This window comes from Scophthalmus maximus, chromosome 9, assembly GCF_022379125.1.
Source record: "Scophthalmus maximus strain ysfricsl-2021 chromosome 9, ASM2237912v1, whole genome shotgun sequence".
NCBI classification, from domain to species: domain Eukaryota; kingdom Metazoa; phylum Chordata; class Actinopteri; order Pleuronectiformes; family Scophthalmidae; genus Scophthalmus; species Scophthalmus maximus.
In genome coordinates, this window is record NC_061523.1 from 20,260,389 (window position 1) to 20,281,421 (window position 21,033).

At 40.9% G+C, this 21,033-nt stretch overlaps 1 protein-coding gene across 1 annotated transcript; it reads left to right on the plus strand.

Moving 5' to 3' along the window:
* Positions 1 to 3,699: 3,699 nt before the first annotated feature.
* Positions 3,700 to 20,451, plus strand: elovl6 (ELOVL fatty acid elongase 6). The gene is made up of 4 exons (XM_035650434.2): positions 3,700 to 4,002; positions 16,324 to 16,455; positions 17,520 to 17,671; positions 18,637 to 20,451. The coding sequence occupies exons 1-4, from the start codon at positions 3,920 to 3,922 to the stop codon at positions 19,077 to 19,079; spliced, it is 810 nt and encodes a 269-aa protein (XP_035506327.1). The 5' UTR covers positions 3,700 to 3,919; the 3' UTR covers positions 19,080 to 20,451.
* Positions 20,452 to 21,033: the final 582 nt, after the last annotated feature.

Below are 21,033 nucleotides of genomic sequence, written 5' to 3' on the forward strand. Positions count from 1 at the left end.
TAGCAGTAGCAGTACTAGCAGTAGCAGTACTAGCAGTAGCAGTACTAGCAGTAGCAGTGTTGTAAGCACATGGTCACAGCAGTTAGCCAGAGAGGGCAAACCAGTTAGCAGGGCATTGCCACTTCAAATTGTCCGCCATGCGGCAAAAAAGGGGGCGTTACCGATACGTTGCAGCAGGTGGCGAGGGTCACGTGACCGCAGGAGCTCACCTGCGTCGCCCGCTTGAACTTCCCGCTCGATTTAAAGGGAAAGTCACCATAAAATTCACCACAGTGCCTGTGCCTTTGCCTCCTCACCCATGTGGAGCAAATATAGACAAACAACAGAGATTGATTCTGATTAAATGTCTATGCACTGAGCAAACGTGGGCCACTGTTTGGCAAATACACTGGGGGCGCAACGACAAATATTCACTTTTATTCACTGAATTTGTTCAGTAACTTTATTTACTTTTATCATTGTTTTATTCTCTTTTGTTTTACTAAAATCTTAGTTTTGATCATTATCATATAGACCTTTCACTATCTTAGCATAAATTATTTTTCGTAGTGCTTTGTCATTTTATTCATTTGTGTGTTAATAGTTTTTTTATTTTATAATCTTAATTACACTTTTTTTACTGTTGTCTTTTTCAATTGTTTTGGTATGCATTCACCTCCAAAGCCAAGTCTTTGATTCACTTTTAACATCATTTGATTTGTCCATCACCTGTGAAGCAGTTTGAATTGCATTTGATTTGATTGAAACGTGCTATATGGATAAAGTTTGACTGCTTATCTGCTAAAATTGGACACTGATCCACAGTGTGTTTTAAAGCCAGGACAATATATTTGACAAATTAAAAATAAGTTTCAAAAAAAGATGATATAGTTACATATAGACTTCATCACATTTGAAAACCAATTTCAGCCCCCACAATTTTGTAGATCAGTTATAACATATTGTGCCGGTTCATTCATCTCGCACATGGCTAAATTAAATTGTAATATATTACAGACATGTTGCACTAAACATGCTCAGACTCATCGAAAACATTGTCCAACATTTGTGAACACACTCGGCAAACACACTGGACCATGTTAAAACTATCCTGTTCCACAAAACATAAGGCAATGTTGTACATGTGAGCAGAGACAATATGATTTAACCAAAAAATACAATGTTTGCAACAGCTGGCCAACTAGAAACACTACATTAGCCGGTTCATCCCTCCCCTAACCACATTCCAACCCATCCCTGACTTTCAACCTGTTCCACAATGATGAAGCCTCTGTGAGGTAACTGCTCAGTGACAGTAGTGGTGTGGCAACATTGTGAAACAAAACAAATGCTCGAAGTTCACATTTTTGTTGAACCCACCCTGCCCCCACATTGCAAATGTAAGAGTTGTAGGACCAGTCGGTCATCACGAATCTTAACATCTTGTACTCAGAGTAAAGTGATCAATGTCCAGTTCATACACACAAAGCCACAGTGGTGCAGTCACAATGCAGTCACACTCCAGCAAGTAATTGCCTGTTTTAATGCAAAACAGACTTTTAACTTGGTCTGATGGAAAAATTGATGCAATTGAGTCAAGAAGACGGAAACCGTAGATGTCTTAGTCAAAAGTATTTATTACAGGAGCTCAATATATTGAGGGGATTTCTGGTTTGTACAAAGATCACAAAGTGTCAGTGCATGATGTCCCAAAAACCCTCCCGTTCCCAGTCAGCGTGGTGTATTTAACTCTCTGAATCATGTTGTCATTAAAAATAGATAGAATGGCTCCTTAGAACCAGGATGTCTAAACTATAATCTAAGACTATGACACAGAATGGCACAATATCAAGACGTCTTAACTATAATCTAAGACTGACGCAGAGACAGCGACGTCCAGAGACAGTGACCTGACCTGCCAAAGATAAGACGGCCTCGCACAGTGCACCAAGAACAGTTTCTCACACAGTAGAGAAAATTCTACGACACTTGGTTTACACAGTTTTAATACAAACTGAATGATAAACTCAATCTGATGCATACATTTTTCTGTCAAACAAATGAAAAAAAATTAAGAGTGAGAGAGTATTAAGGAACCCAATATGTTTAAAATGCTCCATAATCAGGAATATATGCTAAATAAAAGCTAATAAAAACACGACGTTGAACTGGAATCTTTGCTCTTGGAGAAGCCCTCTGCTTGGCGTAGGACTGCGGTTCCTCCATCCTTGATAAAAAACATTAATTCTTAATAGATAAAGTAAATGTAATGTTAGCAAACTGCTTGTAGTTGTGAAAGAACCAGCAAAGCTTTTATCCAGATGATTTGTACAGTGAACATGTTCAGGAAGAGATAACATATCTAATGGGAATGTTGCAAGAAATTGTTTATTCATCAGTTTCCCCTGAAACACAGTATTTTTTCTTCATGTTTGAATAAGGAGATTATTGAGCCCACGTGTTTGATCACTATAGTAAATGTGCTTAAAGTCCAAGTCAAGCAACAAGAAAATCAGAAGACATCTTCAGCCCACCGTATGAAGGTAAGTCATACAGAGACACACAGTCTGCATATCAGTGCTGAAAGGATACACTTCAGATACACATATCTGAAGAAAGCATACCTGTGCATTATGTGTCTCGGTGTGCGTTTGCGTATTTCTCATATAAGTAGGTGAAAGTTTAGTCAGCCGATGCCAGAGGGGCAAAGAAAAAAGCTTCCACCTGGATGGGCTGATACAGCAGCCATTGCGTCAGCCTTTCAAAAGGTTGGTAAACAGCTAATGATTGTGAGACAAACTGGTACATGACGAGGTCAGTGATGCTAAACTGATTGGATATAATATAGTGCACATTTTTTTCTCTGTTACGGGGAAATTTGGAAATGATGCTTTCAAGTGATTATTGTGAAAGGCTCATATTGGCTGATCCCCATCGGCCAACCAGTAAATTGGCCAGGGCTCTGTCAATCATCCCCAAAAAAGAGCAGTTAATAAAACAGTTAAAAGCTGAATCAAATCTATATTTAGTGTGAGATCGTTTGGGATCTCATCAAATTACAACTTTACTCTTGTAGTATTATGACTTTTTCTCAATAAATGATGACTTTATTCTAGTCATATTACATCTTGCCTTGATACTATGGCTTTTTAATCCTCATTAAATCACAACGTTATTTGTGTAACATTAAGTCTTGCCTTGAAATATTATGGCTTTTTATCCTCATTAAATCACAACTTTATTTTGAGTAATATTCACCATTGCCTTGAAATATTTTGGCTTTTTATATTACAACTTTATTCTTTTAACATTATCAGTTTTTCCTCATTAAATTACAACTGTATTCTTGCAATATTACGATATCTTACTCTTGACATACAATGACTTTTTCTTATTAAATTTTTTTTTGTGTCTTAAAAAGTATGAACTTTACTCTCAACTACGACTTTATTTTCGTAACATCACAACATCATTCTCGATATCTCAGATATATTTTTCCCTCAATATGGCCCCAAATACTTAATAATAATTTGACTTTATTCTTTTACTGTTATAATATTCTTCTCATTAAACTACAACTTTATTCTCGCAATATTACGACTTTTTCTCTCTCACTAAATTACAACTGTAATCTTGCAATATTACAACTTTTTCTTGACAGACAATGGAAACCCGGCCGGCGTTAGGACCCGGCGCGCGCCTTCCTTCCGGAGGAAGAGGGCGTAGGCTCCGTCGGCCGGCGGAGGAGGAAGCCGCCGCCACCGACCGAGCTGCTCGCGCACAACCGCGAGGTCCTGGCAACAGCGCGGGTGATGCGAGTCGAGCGCTGAAGGGGGAAACCGACTGAAGCTCAAACTCCCATCGACTCTGCCGGGTTCGTCGTCTCGTTCCAGCAGCCGCGTGAAAAGAAGGGGCAGCGTCACACACGAGCGCCGCGAGCATGTCGGTGCTAGCCCTGCAAGAGTACGAGTTCGAGAGGCAGTTCAACGAGGACGAAGCCATCCGATGGATGCAGGAGAACTGGTAAGGCTGCAACCGGCGATGCGAACGGCTCGTCGCATCGCGTCGCATCTGCATCTGCATTCTGTGTCTGGTCTGTACGTGAGAACTGTGACTCAGTCCCTCGGAGACGGGCTGCACCGGTGCATCAGCCCCTCGGCTCGCCGGGATTAGAGCCCCGGCCCCGGCCCCACCTGTCATACCAGTCGCTCTGTCATCGGCCGCGAAATGCAGCGTGCGTCTCGTCAAGTGAACAGATCCACGCAGGGCCGCGTGCCCCTGTGCGATGCTGAGCCGCGCGCGCGCTCACATGCACACTCACACACGCGCGCGCGCGCGCACGCACACACACACACGCACACCAGGGGTCGTATGGGGATTGCTTGAATTCCTTAAAAAAAAATTATTGGATTTTAAAGTTGCGTATTCAAAGGTTTGAAAAGTGCTTGCATTTTGGATACAGTGCTAGAAAATGCTTAAATTGCATCTGATTTTTTCTTCATGACACATTTTAAACCACACAACTTATGTGTCCTTTAATTTGTCATCCTTCTGTTATTACAAAACACAGTTTGGCTTTGTACATAGCATAATACAAGCTCTTTAAACGTATGTATATGTAATTTATCACAGCTGTAAGGTGCTGGAGAAGCATGAAATGCTTGAAAAGTGCTTGAATTTGACTTTGGAAAAGGTGTATGAACCCTGACACACACACACACACACACACACACACACACACTTCATACACTATTGTTGGACTATGCAGGATTTGTCCTTGATTTACCTGTGATTTATTCTCCCCGGCATCACATCAGTTACAGCGATACCGTAGCGGTAAAGGTCACCCGGGGCTCCAGCAGTGTATTGAACCTGGTCATAGGCTGGAAACCATCTCCATCAGCCATTATGCTTCTTATCCATCGAAAGACATCCCCTTACTTTCATTCCAGACTAACTGCACACAAAAAAATCATATTACAAAATTATTAAAAATCTATCAAACCCCTGAAATAACATGGTCTGTGCTAAATGAAAATGATTGAGGCTGCAGAGAAAAAAAGGAGGAGAAGCTCTCAGAAATGTATTTTATATCCAACCAACAGTTAAGAGACAAATATGTTCAATTCACTAATGTTATATAAACCAGCATATGCGCTCATTAGAGAAGTTGGAATCAAGAGATTTCTGCTTTAAACATATAGCTTAAATGTTCATTAATCAAAAACATTACTCTCAAACGATGCGTTGGCTCCAAAGATGAGGTGTTGGGCTAAAGGAGAAGCAGACGACACTGATCGACCGATAAGTTATTAATTATTAAAATAAAAACTCCAACATAGTTTAACTGCAGTGTATTACACAAAACCCTGTAATCACTGAGGGACCCTAAATTCCACATTTTTTTTCAGATCTGTCCATGTTTACCCAGGGCAGTGTCTGCCAGCCTTTGCCCATACTGCAATATTACCTTGCACTGATATTTCACTGTTGATACTGGGGTTAGGTAAATATTGCTCCGAGGCTGTGTGCATGGATGCATTCCAAATGTGGGTTGTGAGTGCAGGTCCATCCCAAAAAAAAACCCGCCATCCTTTGCATGAGCTCACTGAGAGGTTATTATCGTTCCACGTCGTCGTCGCCAGGTTGATGCTTGGAAGCAATACAAAGTGAGTTATGCGTTAAGTTGGCGCAGGCTTTATTAGGCATTCGGTGGCACTGCATTTGTGAAAATAATAATAAAAAAAAGTAGCAGGAGGAATTCATCTGGCTTCTTCTATCATCTGATTGGACTGTGTGTGTAGAGTCACATTTAGCATAATATTTTAGGCCAGTCTCATGAATCTGTGCGAGTGTGGGCGGGTGCAAACGAGAGAGAGTTCAACAGCATGGAAGCAGTGTGTGGGAGCTGTCCATGCCCTGGTACTGACAGCCGGCCAATCACGTTCATCTTCTGATGTCTGCTGACTGAGCGCCAGCCAATCAGGTTACAGGCGGACCTGTGCTGACTCCTCTCTGCTGTTCCTGTCGTGGAGGATTGTCCACACTGGGCTGGTGCACATGGGCCGGGAAAACAGCCACAGTAAATGGAATTTTAATGGGTTGTTCCATGACGTTCGCATTTATGCAGGGAGCGATTGACTAAGTGTGACCATGTTTATTTTATGATTTGAGTCTGAGACACAAAAAGAAATGTACCATGCAAAACAGAGACAAATGAAGCTGTTGGTCAGTGGTTAGTTCAGTTGGACACTTAAACTTGGTGAGTTTTAATAACAGACTTGAGGACCACAATTTAGTTTTTTATACATTTATTGATTTATGGAGACCGGGCAAAGACACTGTCATCAAACCTTTACTGGGATCCAGAAGTTACATCCACTAAGCCAAGGGCCCACTGAATTAGTTTTTGGCTGAAAAACAAACACTTACCAGCAGGTTAGGACTTTAAAATTTAAGTGTTTATGAATCTGTTTATGAATTTTAGCTCAGGTTCAGTTATATAAATTGTAAAAGAAACCTGATATGTTGAAAGAAAATATAGCTGCTGCCATACATAGTTTTTTGTCTTATGCATTATTTGAAACTTTCAGTTACACAGTCAAAGTCAGATAAATATTTATAATTTTTATTGAGATGTACGCGCTAGTATTATCTTATAACCACAACCACAGTTTTGTCATAGTAAAAAAAAAACAAAAAATAGAGCACAATATTAAACATATATTACTAGATACAAAATATGATATTTTAGCTGCTTAATATTTTTTGCTTCAGCATGGTGACATGTACACAAATACTGATTTATCAGCAAAAAGATAATGTTACGCTTTCAAATGTTAAACCCCCTCGGTTTGCACAGATGTAGGACGAAGTTGAATCTAGGTCCAAGTTTCACTTTCAGGAACACAGTTCTATCGGCTCTGGCCTCACCCAGTCAGTGATGCCACTGCAGGGGTTTCTACCTTTGAACACCCTTTTATGAAAATTGCCAGCGGTGACATAACTGAACTGGGTGAGGCCACAACTGCCACATGCCTGAGAGTCTGAACCTATGACTCGATATATATGAACAAGTTGTCCTTTCTTCCCCCAATCATTCCCCATGAAATCTGATTAATACAACGTCGTAGTAGATATGAAAAATGCTGTCAGCGGTAGATGTGACCTCTAATATATAAAACACGTCATCTTTGGAGATGGTAATTTGTCACTGCGGAGGCGGAGCAGACCAGCGGAGATGGAGGATTTGCGTTGATAAATGGCCGTCAATCAAGAAAACTAGTCAGACCTCAAAGGTAAGACAACTTTATGGTTTATTTAAGTTTGGATATCAACGATTCTGTCTATAGAATTACAGTGAGTGGTGCATAGCTTGTGCAGCATGTGTGCGTGGAGTGATTAAATCATCATACATGCAGATTAGGATTATCATAACAGACGTAACATTTACTAGATTAACTAGACTATTTTATTCCAGATTGGGGGGGGGATGCAACCCAGGCTTTTACTCTTTTTAGTTGATGAGTATGTTCATGATGAACTGACAGCTCAGTTCTGGTAATAAAACAAGCTGAGTAGATATGGTTTGTCAATTTTAGCCAACAGAAGCCAAGGTGTTTGACCAGTGGTGTTGCTTGTTGAAATAAGATGCAGACAACTATTGCTCTTATATTGTTGCATGTCTTTAATAATTTATTCTCATTGTCAAAGGAGGAAAAAGTTCAGCGCTGCTTTTGACTGTTTTCCATATTTCATCATAATTTGAGCTGTTACATGAGTCTGGAATCTTTATTTCATTCATCAGGTTAGTTTTTAGGTCATGTCACATTGATTTGTTGATGACTCCTGTCCATTTACTTTACTACTTAGTGTACGGTGTCACTTTAACTCATCAAGTTAAAGTCAGTGTGATGAACGTGTTTCCAAACGGACACTGTGATGATATAAATACTGTGTACATGTCACTGCTTTACAGGGATGAATGGAGACTGGTACTCTGATCTGATGTGTTTCCTGGAGACTGGGCAGCAGACAATTCAGCATTGTGAAGAAAAGACAATAAAGCAACTGGTTGAAAGAAGTCCAGGAAGAGGAGGAAGGACTGGACAGGGACCTAGATGCTGTTATTGTGCAATAACATCAGCATCGACCCCTTTGACCCCTGTAAATGGCAGAAACGTGAAAGGCAGTGTAGGTGCCTAATGGGTTATATTGGCTCTACATTTTAAAGACCTCTGTCTGAAATTTGACGGAAGTGACACTGTCTGTCACACTAATAATAAATAATACATTTTATTTGTATTGCACTTTACATTACAGCAATCTCAAAGTGCTACAGAGCATATAGTAATGCAATTAAGGTCAGTAAATTAAAAAAAAAAAAGAAGATCAAGGTCAATAAATAGTTAAAAGGAAAACCTATAAAACATTTAGTAAAAGCTTTCTTAAAAAGATATGTTTTTAGGTTTCGTTTCAAAAAACATCTGTAGTCTGTGGGGCCCCCAGGGGGTCAGGGGGGGCGTTCCACAGCCTCGGACAGCAGATGAAAAGGCCCTATCACCCATGCTGTAGAGCTTTGTTCTGGGGGCTTGGAGGGTGTTTGTGGCTGCAGACCGGAGGGTGCGCGAGGATGTCTGGGGGGTGAGGAGTTCCTGTAGGTAAAGGGGGGCATGTCCGTGAAGGCACTGATTAAATTATGTTCCACTAACATAAAATAATCAGCAGATGTAATAAATATGTTGGAATTGATACGCCGGATCAAATACCACTGTACTTTTTGCATCTAAATTTCGAAAAAGTGTTGTCAATGCTTTTCTGTTATTTTAAGGGCGTAAGCGGCGTCCACTCAGAGCTATGTGAAATGTAAAATCATGCTCATATAGAACATTTCAGCTGGGTGATATTCGTATCAGTGACTCTTTACTGTCATATACTCTAAACCCCTTGGCCCACGTGTCTCTGTTCAGCATAGATCCTTTAACTGTACGATATAATCAACAGAAGACTGGTTCTGCTAAATTTCTTTACATGACAGGAAAACGTAGTCATGTCAGTAATGCTTTGGTCCTTTTTTCCCTATGTCTGTTTTATTTTATTTGCAAAGTTTAAAATCAAGTCACTTTGAATAAAACTACTGATTCAAAAATCCAAACTTTGAATGATCTGATTATATTCAGCATTCAAACACTTCCTTTGTAATGGCTGCATTTACTTGTGTAGCTCGTTATGGTATTGTGTTTTATTAGTGTAAGAGTGTGAACAAGAGTATGAACTTTCTATGAAATTACCAAATGTTTACCATTATTTCACTTTTTGTCTAAATAAAGGATGTTGAATCAAACAAAACACAACATGTTTATGTCTTTGGATATATACTCTGGTTGATTTAATGTACAGCAATTTAGGACACATTGTGTAGATGGCCACACCTAATTGGGGTAATGTTTGGACTGTAACTATTGTAATTATAGCTTCTAACATGTTGTTTGACTCATATGAACAGGACATTGCAAAAACAACACAACAGAAAGAAAGCGAATCTACTTACTTATTTTATTAAATGTAGAGAAATGTCATTGCTAATATAATATCAGGCTAGGTTATAATATGTCATTCAGATGGAGGTCTTGCGTGATAGAATTCACTGCGAAAGGTAAAATCTGCAGTTTAGAAAAGGCTTGTTTTGCATTAAGATTGCCATGTTTTGCAGTGTGGCATTACTTTCCTAAAGAGGGCTGCTCTCTACCATTACACAGACCTTCAGTCTGCTGACTCACTATCTATTCCCACAGACCTCATTGCTCCTGCTTGGCCATGAGAAGTTGCTGTCAATCTGTGTTCTCTTGAAAAAGCCTCTCGGGTAGTCTGCATCCCCCCCGGGTCTCCACAGCCTGAGAGTGCTGCAGTGAGAATGAATAATGAGGAACATCTTTCCAATCAAGGCCTTTTTCAATTGTTATAACGTCTAACACTATTAGTTTTTGGGGTTTGCAGAAAGTTGAGTCGAGGAGGCCCGATATGCAGTTCCAACGGGAGCAAATTATTTGGGTATACTGTTCACAGTACAACACGAAGATGAGTCAAAGTCCATATGGCTGTACCGAAATTTGTTCCCTTCTGTTATCTGACGTCTGCGTCAACATACTTTTTCAGTTGTACTTTCCTCAATATGAATGGCTTAAAAAGATGAGCAATTCCTTGGTTTCATCTTGAGCCTGATTCTTACGATGTCCTTCAGTGTTCTTAGCTGTCAAAATGTGTTTGCATAACATCATCTCTGATAGAATGTGGCCATGGGAGAGATTCTTGTTGGACACCGAAACTCCGCTAAAGAATGTTAACTCTCCAAGCAAGTTCGTCCTTGGAATTCATCCAGTTCAGCTGCATGTTTCCAGGTGTTATTATGCTCGAGGTTGGCCTTTTTCATCACTGTGACTGTGCAGCCCCACAAACTGGCTGCCTCTTATCTTAAAATAAATATATAGTTTTAATATTTAGTCAATTTCCCTTGGGAAAATGTGAAATTCCACAGCAATGACACGTAACCGCTAGATGCATGATACGCTCACCCTGACTGTGATCTGACCAGCTTGCAGCTGGAAGGGACAATCTTGAAGGATGTGTTGGACCATTTCTTTTATTTGTTAATTTTTTATTTTTCATTTATTGCAAAAAAGTAATTGCTATTAAGTGTAGTTAATACAAAAACCTGAACAAGCCTGAAATGACCTGAACAAACATTCTTGAAATAACTCCTTTCCTTCGTCTGCATCAAAAAAAAGGTTAGCCTGATGAAATGTGGAAGTGATACATGAGTGCAGCAACACCCCAGGCAGTCCTAAGTGTCAGAGGAGCCAGTCTACATCTTCATTTCTGGCTAGCAAACCTCGACCCTTGGGTGGATTCTGTGTTACGTGGTCAGGACTGATTAAGATCACCACGTGTGCAGCTCTTGTTAAAATGGCAGCAGCATGCAGGACCAAGAAGTACTAGATTTACTCCATGACCATCAAACTCCAGAATCGCACTGGGAAGTACCAATTTCCTCAATTAAGAAAAATAGAACATTGTTTCTGTTCAGTGCCACTGTGGGAGAGGAATATCAGCTAAAACATTTAACAGCTTTACTTGGGAATGGTTCAGGGGTCACCGTCTGGTATTACCCTCAGGCCAAATAATGCATATATTAGACCACTTGTGCTAAAAATGGTCAATATTGCGTGTTTTACCACCATCCAATATAATCCTTTGGATAATTCTGTTATTTTCCATCAATGTTAAAAATGGAAAAAAAAGAATAGTCAAAGACTGTTGAGGCTTCTCCCGCTGTATCTTAAAAAATAAAAAACTCAGAATTCTTTAAAATCCTGTGTAATGAAAAAGTGAAGCAATATTTTGCGTACAATGATTGTACAGCGTAAAAAGATGTTCAAGGTGTATGGATTTGGTAAAAAAATGTCCACATTGTTCTTGCAGTGTTGAGTGCTATGCAGCCCGAGCTTCCCACCTGCCATTTGTCTTGCTGCCTAAAATAAGCTTGACTCAAGATGCTCTTTTAAGCACTTAACAGGCTGAAATCATTACCGCTCAACAAACCGACTTTTTCCCTGATAGATAAATTGTCCTTTTCATGTTCATTCCGTATCTTCCAGATGCAGAATGAACTGAACCAATGGTAGTTAGTTCGTATTTAGTGGTAGGTTGGTGTTTTTAAGTCCCACCAGACACTGCAGACAGTAACGAGGAAACGTGGGTGCGTGTGTTTTACTAACTGGATTATATCTGACTGCTTCCTGGATGCTAGCTTATTCTGTAAATATAGTGCCTTATTTCCAACACCTCCTTGTCTTATACTGTGTTTTGCTGCTCATCACACAGTTTGGAACAATGACTCTGACAGCCTCGCTACAGTTTTAGATAAAGAATCCCGGCCGTGAAATATACTGCAGCCAAGCAGCGTAAACTTTGCGCACGCATGCATTTGTTGTCGTGTGTACTTGTCTTTATCGGTGCCACTGTAAACATATGCTCCGGTGAGACAGTTCGTCACCAGCACACTGGCTGAGGCGTGCAGACTCATCCTCAGACTGCAAACTCAGGATTACGTAACGGGTGAAATCTCCTGGACCAGCTAATGCAGATCCAAGTTCCACAGGAGGTTACCCAGCGGCTTTGTACAACACTGTAGGTGGGGGAGGGGAGAGTCGGGTCTACAGGATCAGCATCCTCATTATGTTATGTAGTGTTCCAAAGAGGATGCATGCAAGTACACAGCAGGTGCACACTCCTTGTTGTGATTTACTGCCACAATACCGCAAGCTTGTGTCTAGACCTGGTAATTCACAGTGACAATGTGTGTGGGGTTTTAATGCCTTTCCTTGTCTGACATTTAGATAGTTAGACTAAGTCTTAACATCCTCATTTAAGTTATGTTTAGTGGAACCTGTTTGGTGTGAACAGTTTTGCTGGGCCATAGCGGCGCAAGGCAGATGTAGAGTTTTTGGTTTGTCGGCTTTATACTCTTTACTTTGTCAGATATGAGCACCTTTAAAAAAACAACAACAAAAAAAGAGATATTCTGCATGAATCGGCAGCAGTGCAAACTGGGCCAATGCCCAACGGCTCACCCTGTGATAATAATCACACATTAGAGAAAGAGATGCCAGAGATGCCTTTACCTACCTCACTGAGCATGTCCTGCGTATTAGCTTGGTTGTGCACATCGGTGTAACGGACCCTGAAGTCGGCAATGTTCTTGTAAATGTAATATTTGACTGGGTGCTTGTTTCAACAAAATAAGGCGTGTCAAGTTTGAACAGTTTCTGAAAATAGAAACTGTAACATTTCAGTTTAGTTCAGGATATCAAGCCTTGTGGACAATAAAAACACTTTGAACATGAATGATACATGCTGTGGATCAAGGACACCTATAGTTATTTATTTAAAAAAAATTCTAATACAGTGTAGCGATTGCTGCTTACTCTTATTTTGGAGGAAAGCTCAGCAAGAGGAAAACAGCTGGTTGGAAGCAAAAAATTATATCTGCTGATTCTGTTCCTACTCCCTGCTGATCCTCCTTAAAAGAGGGTGTAGTTTTTCATTTGTGCTGCTGTGTCCCACTCCAGATAAACTGCAGCATCAAGCCTCTTGCCACTTCCCTCGAATATATTGAGTCAGACATATTTCTTTTCTTCTTTTTTTTTGCCAGCTTTAACGGTGATCCCATGGTTCTTTATAGTTATAGTCCCCACATATTGTTCCTCATTTTGTAGGTTTGAAAAAAAAGGGGAAACAGGCATCTCTGATCTTTTTAGATGCTGACCATGGTCATCCACACAAGGTGTCAAATTTCACAGGAGAGATCAGTAAGATATCTGCTGTAGTTTGATCACTATCCACCAGAAAGCTTTAACAGAGACTGTGGGTGATTTTCTTGGTCGCTAGGTGCATCAGAGTAGCAGTGTCTTGATCCTCAAGTTGGTCCGGAGTCTTGTTGAGTTATAAAGTGGGTTTATGAAAGCTGGTGGGGAAGACATTTGTTGCATGCGCAGTTGGTGGGTCAGTTTGTTTCTGCATTGCAGTGACAGTATGTCTTTTGGCCCTGGGGTGATTATAAAGAATGTATCACTTGTATGATGGCACTTGCCGTGTCATTCGATTAATCCTGCATCGTTTCTTGGACGAATCTGAATACTGAAGCTCGTGGGTGAAGCTTTCGACACACGGGGGGAAGCATGAAGGTATGATGTGAACTGACACTGATGTCTTAAATGCGTTCCCGTGACTGCAGACATAGCTTGGCTGCAGCTGGCCCTACGGAGCCTTTGCAATGACAACAGCAGCACCGCCCCCTCCCCCACCGACTTGCCAGCTTTGACCATGCCCTTGGGTTTATTTACCCTTTTATCATTTCTTCTGACAGCAGTGGAATCTATCTAAACATACTGCAGTAGGCTGTGCACATCGTAACCTTCGTTGTAGTCCTATACACATAATTATAATGATAAAATACTGAATGACACGGAAAGCTTCATGCAGAGTATGGATTATAAAAAAATAACCACTGACTTAATCTTTGGGATGGCTTTGACCATGAGTCATCTTTGTCCCACAGTCATTTCAAATCAAAACAATGTAACCCGAATATTAATCTCCAGATGTATTTCGATTTATAAATTTGAATCGGTATCTGTTGAGATTTACTCCCCCTGAAATGATAATCCATTTCAAGTGGCCATTGTTCACACAGATGTCTGCAACACTTTGGTGCCAAAAAAGCTCAGTCGGCTCTGATTGGTCATCTGGCCGTCTCTTCAGTGATTGTACAACTGCTAAGGGCGAGTTTCAGAAATGTCACGCTCCTTACCCGGAGGCTTCCTGATCAGCTGTAATCACTTAAATAGCCATGGTAACGATGTGAACGACTTTTTAACCTCTGTTACATCCACGCCTGCCTTCCACAGGAGCGCTTTGAATAGATCATTTTTTAAACGCTGCTCACCCCCTCTTAGTTTGAAAACTTTGGGTCTGCGTCATAGCATGGACGGGCAAAAACGGAGATGTGTAAAAACTGCAGAATCACAGCGTAGGCCATATATCACTCTGGCCTTTGACCTTTTAGCCTGGTTGGCGGCACACTGAAGGGGGAACGCCAAGATTGTCTCTCCTTCGCAGTTCGTTCTCCCCGGCCTCATTACAGTATGTAGGCCAGCGTGTATTGTGTGTCGCCCCGGTCTCCCCTCGTTCGTGGGTAGTTGAGAAATGCTGATGTCATCCCGCCGTCCAGCCCTGCTGTGAATCTGTGAAAGCAGCTCCTCGTGACTTTGACCGGACCTCATTGTCCCTTGTTCTCCGGAGGTGGCCTTAATAGGCTTCTGGGCTTCCAACAGGAACAGAGAGGTGGCTTCCCTCGTTAATGACACACAATGAACTGAATTATTATTTTGAACAATTGACCGTTATTGCGCTTTTGCTCCTTGCCTGCTTGGTCACAGTTATATAAGAGTGTGTATATATATATATATATATATATACACACTGTGATAGTGTAAATATTTACCTCCGCAATGGAGGTTATGTGTCCCCCCTGTGCACTTGTTGATTTCTTTGTTGTCATCAGGATTATGCAAAAACTACTTAATAGATTTCCATGAAGCTTGGTGGAAGGGGCAAATACAGGATTTCTTTCTCCACCTTTTTTTTTTTACATTGTAAAAATTGTATTTTGACATTTTCACAGATTTCCAAGGGAATGATTCATGGATCTTGATGAACTAAAATCAGGCATATTTAGGGGACTGATATCTCTGAGTGATATCAGCAATTTGATGCAGCTTGATTGGATTTAAGTGGGACAGTTGGGCCTAGTTGGTTTGTTTGTCTGTGAGCAGGATTACTAAATCAAAACACTGAACCAATTTCCATGACATTTTTTTGGAAAGAGTTTGGCACGACCCAAGGAAGAACCCATTACATTTTAAAGCAGAAAACCATGTGGATTCATTATTTTTTCTCTCTCACACTTTCTTAAACATGGCAATATGGGATGTTAGTGTTATTGTGAAATGAACTCCTACTTTCTTTCTCGCCTTGGTACACACCTGATCAGCAAAACTAAGTGCTGATGTTATGGTGAGGCTGCAGAACAGAACAGGATAGATTGCTGTTTTCGCAGGTTGCATATGTCGCGGTTCTGTGAGAAACGTTTGCGTTTGTATTGGATGTAGTACACAAACCAATTTGACCAGTGTCCTTGTGGGCTTGAGTTATAGAGGTATAACTAGCCCCTTGTGTAATACAACTCAGTGTTGGGGTTTAAATAGAATACTTTACTTCACTTCTTTCCACTGACTAATACATTTTAATAATTTAGTCACGTTGTTCTCTTTTAACATCACCGAATCGGATCATCACTCCTCGAGCTAGTTTTACACAACTCATTATCTCCAGGGCTGTTGGTCCCAGAGTTCCCAGAATGCCTCATGGTCTCTTTGCACTGTCATCTGAGAACAGAGCACTTGTTTTTTCTTGTTAACTTGTTTTTTCTCTCTCCAAGGTGCTGCTGTAGATGCTTCTTTTCTCTTTCTAAATTTCTTTTTGCTAAAGCTGCTCCATAACATCCCTCTGCTCTCTGTCCAGCAGCACAAACAGTGTTCTGGGCGAAGTCGCTCTACTGTTAGGCACCGTGCCCTCGTCGTCTTTTGGTCTCACTCAGCATCGGGTTTTCTGACCTCACGACTGCGTGAACATACTCGATCAGCACGTTTACCTTGGAAACGCACAGGAAATTAACAAGTCACAGAGAGATTAATGTCAGTCTCTTTTACGCTTTGTGTTTCACAGGAAGAAGTCCTTTCTCTTCTCTGCACTCTACGCTGCCTGCATCCTCGGGGGCCGCCATGTCATGAAGCAGAGGGAGAAGTTTGAGTTGAGGAAACCGCTAGTGCTGTGGTCGCTCACCCTCGCTGTTTTCAGGTGAGAACTGTCGTCGGATTTTCTCCTCTCCGGTGTGTGTGAGAGACTGTGCTTGGTGCACTGTGCGAGGTCATCTTATCAAAGGCAGGTCAGGTCACTGTCTCTGGATGTCATAGTCTTAGATCATAGTCTAAACATCCTGGGGGGGGGGGTTGGGACATCATGCACTGACACTTTTTTGATCTTTGCACGAACCAGATATCCCCTCAACATATTGAGCTCCTGTAATAATTACTTCTGCTTAAGACATCTACGATCTCCGTCTTCTTAAGTTCAACTGCATCAAAAAATTTTAGTGACATTAAAAGTACGTGGATTTTGTATCCTGTGGATTAACCCAAATGATTCATGCGAAAATTTACCATATGTTTCCATATATGTAATCAGTGTTTGAGGATGGATTAGTCAGCATGTGCTGGTTACATCAGACCCTACTAGCAACAGGGGAAAGCTATATTTTCTTATGGAGACATTTTTATTTACACATCGAGTATATTTTCTGACATCAGATTCATTGCTTGGTCGATGCATAGAATCCATTCTGACTAATCAGACTGACATTATTCGAAAACCGTTAACTGGTTTATTTCACACAAACTGAAAATACAGTTTAATTCAAGCTTGAAAAAATAATATGTCTCACATATGTAAAACATGCAGCATATTTCATCACCTAAACCAATCGCGGGAGTTTGGCAGCAGAATCACTTGTTTAAATCACGCTTAAAACATGTGATTTTGATAAACACAACCTGCGTATATTGACCCATTTTATTTCGGACGCGGACGTCAGTGATGCTAATTGGCTATAGGGACATCACATAACGCGAATACATTTTCCCTCAAGTTCAAATATTTACACTCGAGCAGGTGAGGCAGATGACATGAATTTCGCTTCTTTCCGTCATTCGTTTAGTGTCCACTCAGGTCTCGGCATTGACTTTGTATGTAATCGTGCAAACAATTGGTGTTTGGTGAACTGTAGCGTAGGTCATGTGGAGTAACTCATTGCACCATGAATTACAGTATTTTTACCTGTCTGTACTGTGTCTCTGTCTTTGTAGTATATTTGGTGCCATGCGTACTGGGAGCTACATGACGTACATCTTGATGACCAAAGGGCTCAAACAGTCCGTTTGTGACCAGAGCTTTTACAACGGGCCTGTCAGCAAGTTCTGGGCGTACGCCTTCGTACTTAGTAAAGCACCAGAGCTGGGTAAGTCGTGACCTTCTTATCGCATACCTCATACTGCCAGGTACACCATAACTATAATATTTCTCACAACACAGCTTGCCCAAGTGAATAAACTTTAGAAATTCATCCCAGTTTTTTAAGTGAAGTTGGAGCTAATATTTAACACTGTCAAACAACTACAGCATGTTGGTTGAACTAGGATTACAAAATTTCTTTCATTCATTCATTCATTGCAACGTCTTTTTTCCCCCATAAAATTTGACCCTATAACTTGTATTCTGTGTTCATGTGTTGTATATTTCTGAGGATGCTTTTCCACCTTTGTGGTCCCTCTTTTGCTCATCTGTGTCCTTACGTTTTTTTTTGAATGCCATGAACTCCAGGCTTTGAACCTTGAGTTGTTCCTCTCAGTGGGGATGATGGGCAGCAGACATTTACTCCTGTACCTCAGTTTATAAACATACGGGTCAATGAAGGTTCCTTTAATTCTCACGGTTAGTTTTCTAGTTCAATCAGAAATATTGTGTGTAAAGTTAAATAAAAACTTCTAAACCTGGCAAACACTGATATGAAATCAAGGACATTTTAGTCACTTGCTAAAAATATATATTTCAGTACTTTTTTTCTAGAACAACACTTTTTTCCTGATATTTATAGTAACTATATTGGTTTATTGTTGAAAACGCACTCATGTTAGAATTATTATGGGCAATAAATGGATGCTATAAAATGTAGCTTCTGCTGTCACTTGTGTTTCTGTTTATTTTATAAAGGGCAGACTGTCCAGCTTTCTCATGTAGCAAACATTTTCTGAACGTCTGGCTGTTATTTTTGTTGCTCTGTCATTTTGAAAGGATAAATAGTAATGATTTTCTCTTTCCTCCTTTTCCTATTCTGTCATTCATCCTTTTTTTCTTTATTCTCCTTCACCTCATGCTCTCCACAAAACCCAACTTCGTTCTAAACGTCCAACCTCATGCCTGTAGGTGACACTCTCTTCATCGTCCTGAGGAAACAGAAGCTCATCTTCCTCCACTGGTACCACCACATCACCGTGCTGCTGTACTCCTGGTACTCCTACAAAGACATGGTGGCCGGCGGCGGATGGTTCATGACTATGAACTACTTGGTCCACGCTGTCATGTACTCTTACTACGCATTACGGGCGGCCGGTTTCAAGGTGTCCCGCAAGTTCGCCATGTTCATCACACTGACCCAGATCACCCAGATGCTCATGGGCTGCGTGGTCAACTACCTGGTATACTCGTGGATGCAGCAGGGCCAGGAGTGTCCATCCCACATGCAGAACATTGTGTGGTCCTCCCTCATGTACCTCAGCTACTTTGTGCTCTTTGTCCAGTTCTTCATCGAGGCCTACTTCAGCAGGTCCAAATCATCGGCTAAGGCTGTCACCAAGAAGAGCGAGTAAAAAAGAAATGAAAAAAAAAGGCCATAAGCACTGGAGTTAGAAATTGAGAGCAGGGACCAGTGACTTGAGAGTGTGTGTGTGTGTGTGTGTGTGTGTGTGTGTGTGTGTGTGTGTGTGTGTGTGTGTGTGTGTGTGTGTGTGTGTGTGTGTGTGTGTGTGTGTGTGTGTGTGTGTGTGTGTGTGTGTGTGTGTGTGTGTGTGTGTGTGTGTGTGTGTGTGGGTGTGAGTGAGAGGGTGTGTGTGAGAGGGTGTGTGTGTGTGAGAGAGAGAGAGAGAGAGGCCGGGGAAGTGGGTGGGGGTGGGAGGGTCAAGCGGATGGCTGGTGTTTGTGCTTTAGCATTACTACTAATGTGCAGATATAAAAAGCCGCATCGGAGGCGAAGTCTCTGTTGAGGGATGCTGATGACGCTGCGCCGCCATGATCAGAAAGCCATCGCGAGTTGTCCACCTGACGTGTAAAAAACCCTTTTTGAATTCAACGTGAATTGTTCTTAAAAAAACAAAAACATAACAAAAACATGAAAATCAACCAGATAAAAAATTATAAATTTGCCACAAGCATATGTTTACTTGATATTAAACAAAATAAAGGTATCAGTTTTTATGAAGATGGTTAGAGTTGGTGTTAACTTGAGCCATCTGATATGTTTTTGTCTGTAATCTGCGTTTGTTTTCTTTCGATCTATCGGAGAAAAGGTTTGAGACGCATGTGATTGCTCGAAGCCGTTGTGTGTTGGCGGTGGATGTGAACCGATGGGGTGAGCGGCACTGTATCTTCTGTGTCTTATGTTGCAAAATGCGATATTTTTCTCAGGTCTTATAGGTTATCTCTTTCTTAATATATAATATGCATATCAAGACAAGGTAGACATGTTTAACATCAGCTTGGGCTTACAGTACGGCCGCGTAAGTTGGAAAAAACGTACAAATGAAACGGATTGGACTGACCGACTCCGATGATCACACTGCTCCTGGGCATGATGGGAAACATATGCCGACAGTGTCCTGCTTTCACCATTTGCCAACGACCTTGCAGAAGCTGCCGACCACACTTGGGAAAGGACTTGCCATTGATTTCCAAACACTTGTCTGTGTTAAAAAGGGTCCCTACCATCGAAGACATTTAAAAAATAAAATTTAAAAAAAAGTCTGTCGGACACTGAACGCTTAAGTGAAGGACAAACATTTGTGTTTAGCAAAAGAAAAAGAAAATCAAACATGCACATTTTCAAAACCTGCTGTATTGACTTAAAAAAAATAGTATGTATCATTAATGGCGTCTGTTGTGCTGTTGTGCATTTGCACTGTGTCAATGTCAAAAACAGTTGTTGCTGAAAAACGTAACGTATGAACAAAGAGTGCTCAAATGTAACATGCCTGATGTGTTCATTTTGTTTTGTTTTTTGTCTCGGCTGCAATATCTTGGCGTTACACAAACCTTTCCTTGGTGCTGAACCTAAAAAGCCGTTCTAGGGAATTCCTGGCTGACCTACCAGGCTCGGGGGGCAATTATCAGCTGTAGATATCCAGTATGTGTGTTCAGCTGGCTCAAACATGATTCAGAGGTAATTACAAACATTTAAGTTGCAAACCTGCAGGATGAAACCAACGGGTGTCAATGCTGATTGAAATTGGTTGGTACCAGGTATAAACAGCACATATGACATGGGCTTAGCAGTTAAACTACTCCAATCGCTGTTGGACCTGCATTTAAAAAAAGGCTCTTATCCACAGAACCTGGCCTTCCCCCTAGAGGTGCAGTTGTGCAATAAAGCTTTATCATTGAGACTGTGTACAAAAAATGCTCTCTCTGCCCTTATTTAATGATTTATTTGGTACCATTCTAACTAATATTGTTTTAAAAACCCCTCCCTGTGACTCTATTGATATGCATAGGCACCCCTTACATATATTGGAAATTGTCTTTCATTTTATTTTCTGAATGTGTTGACAC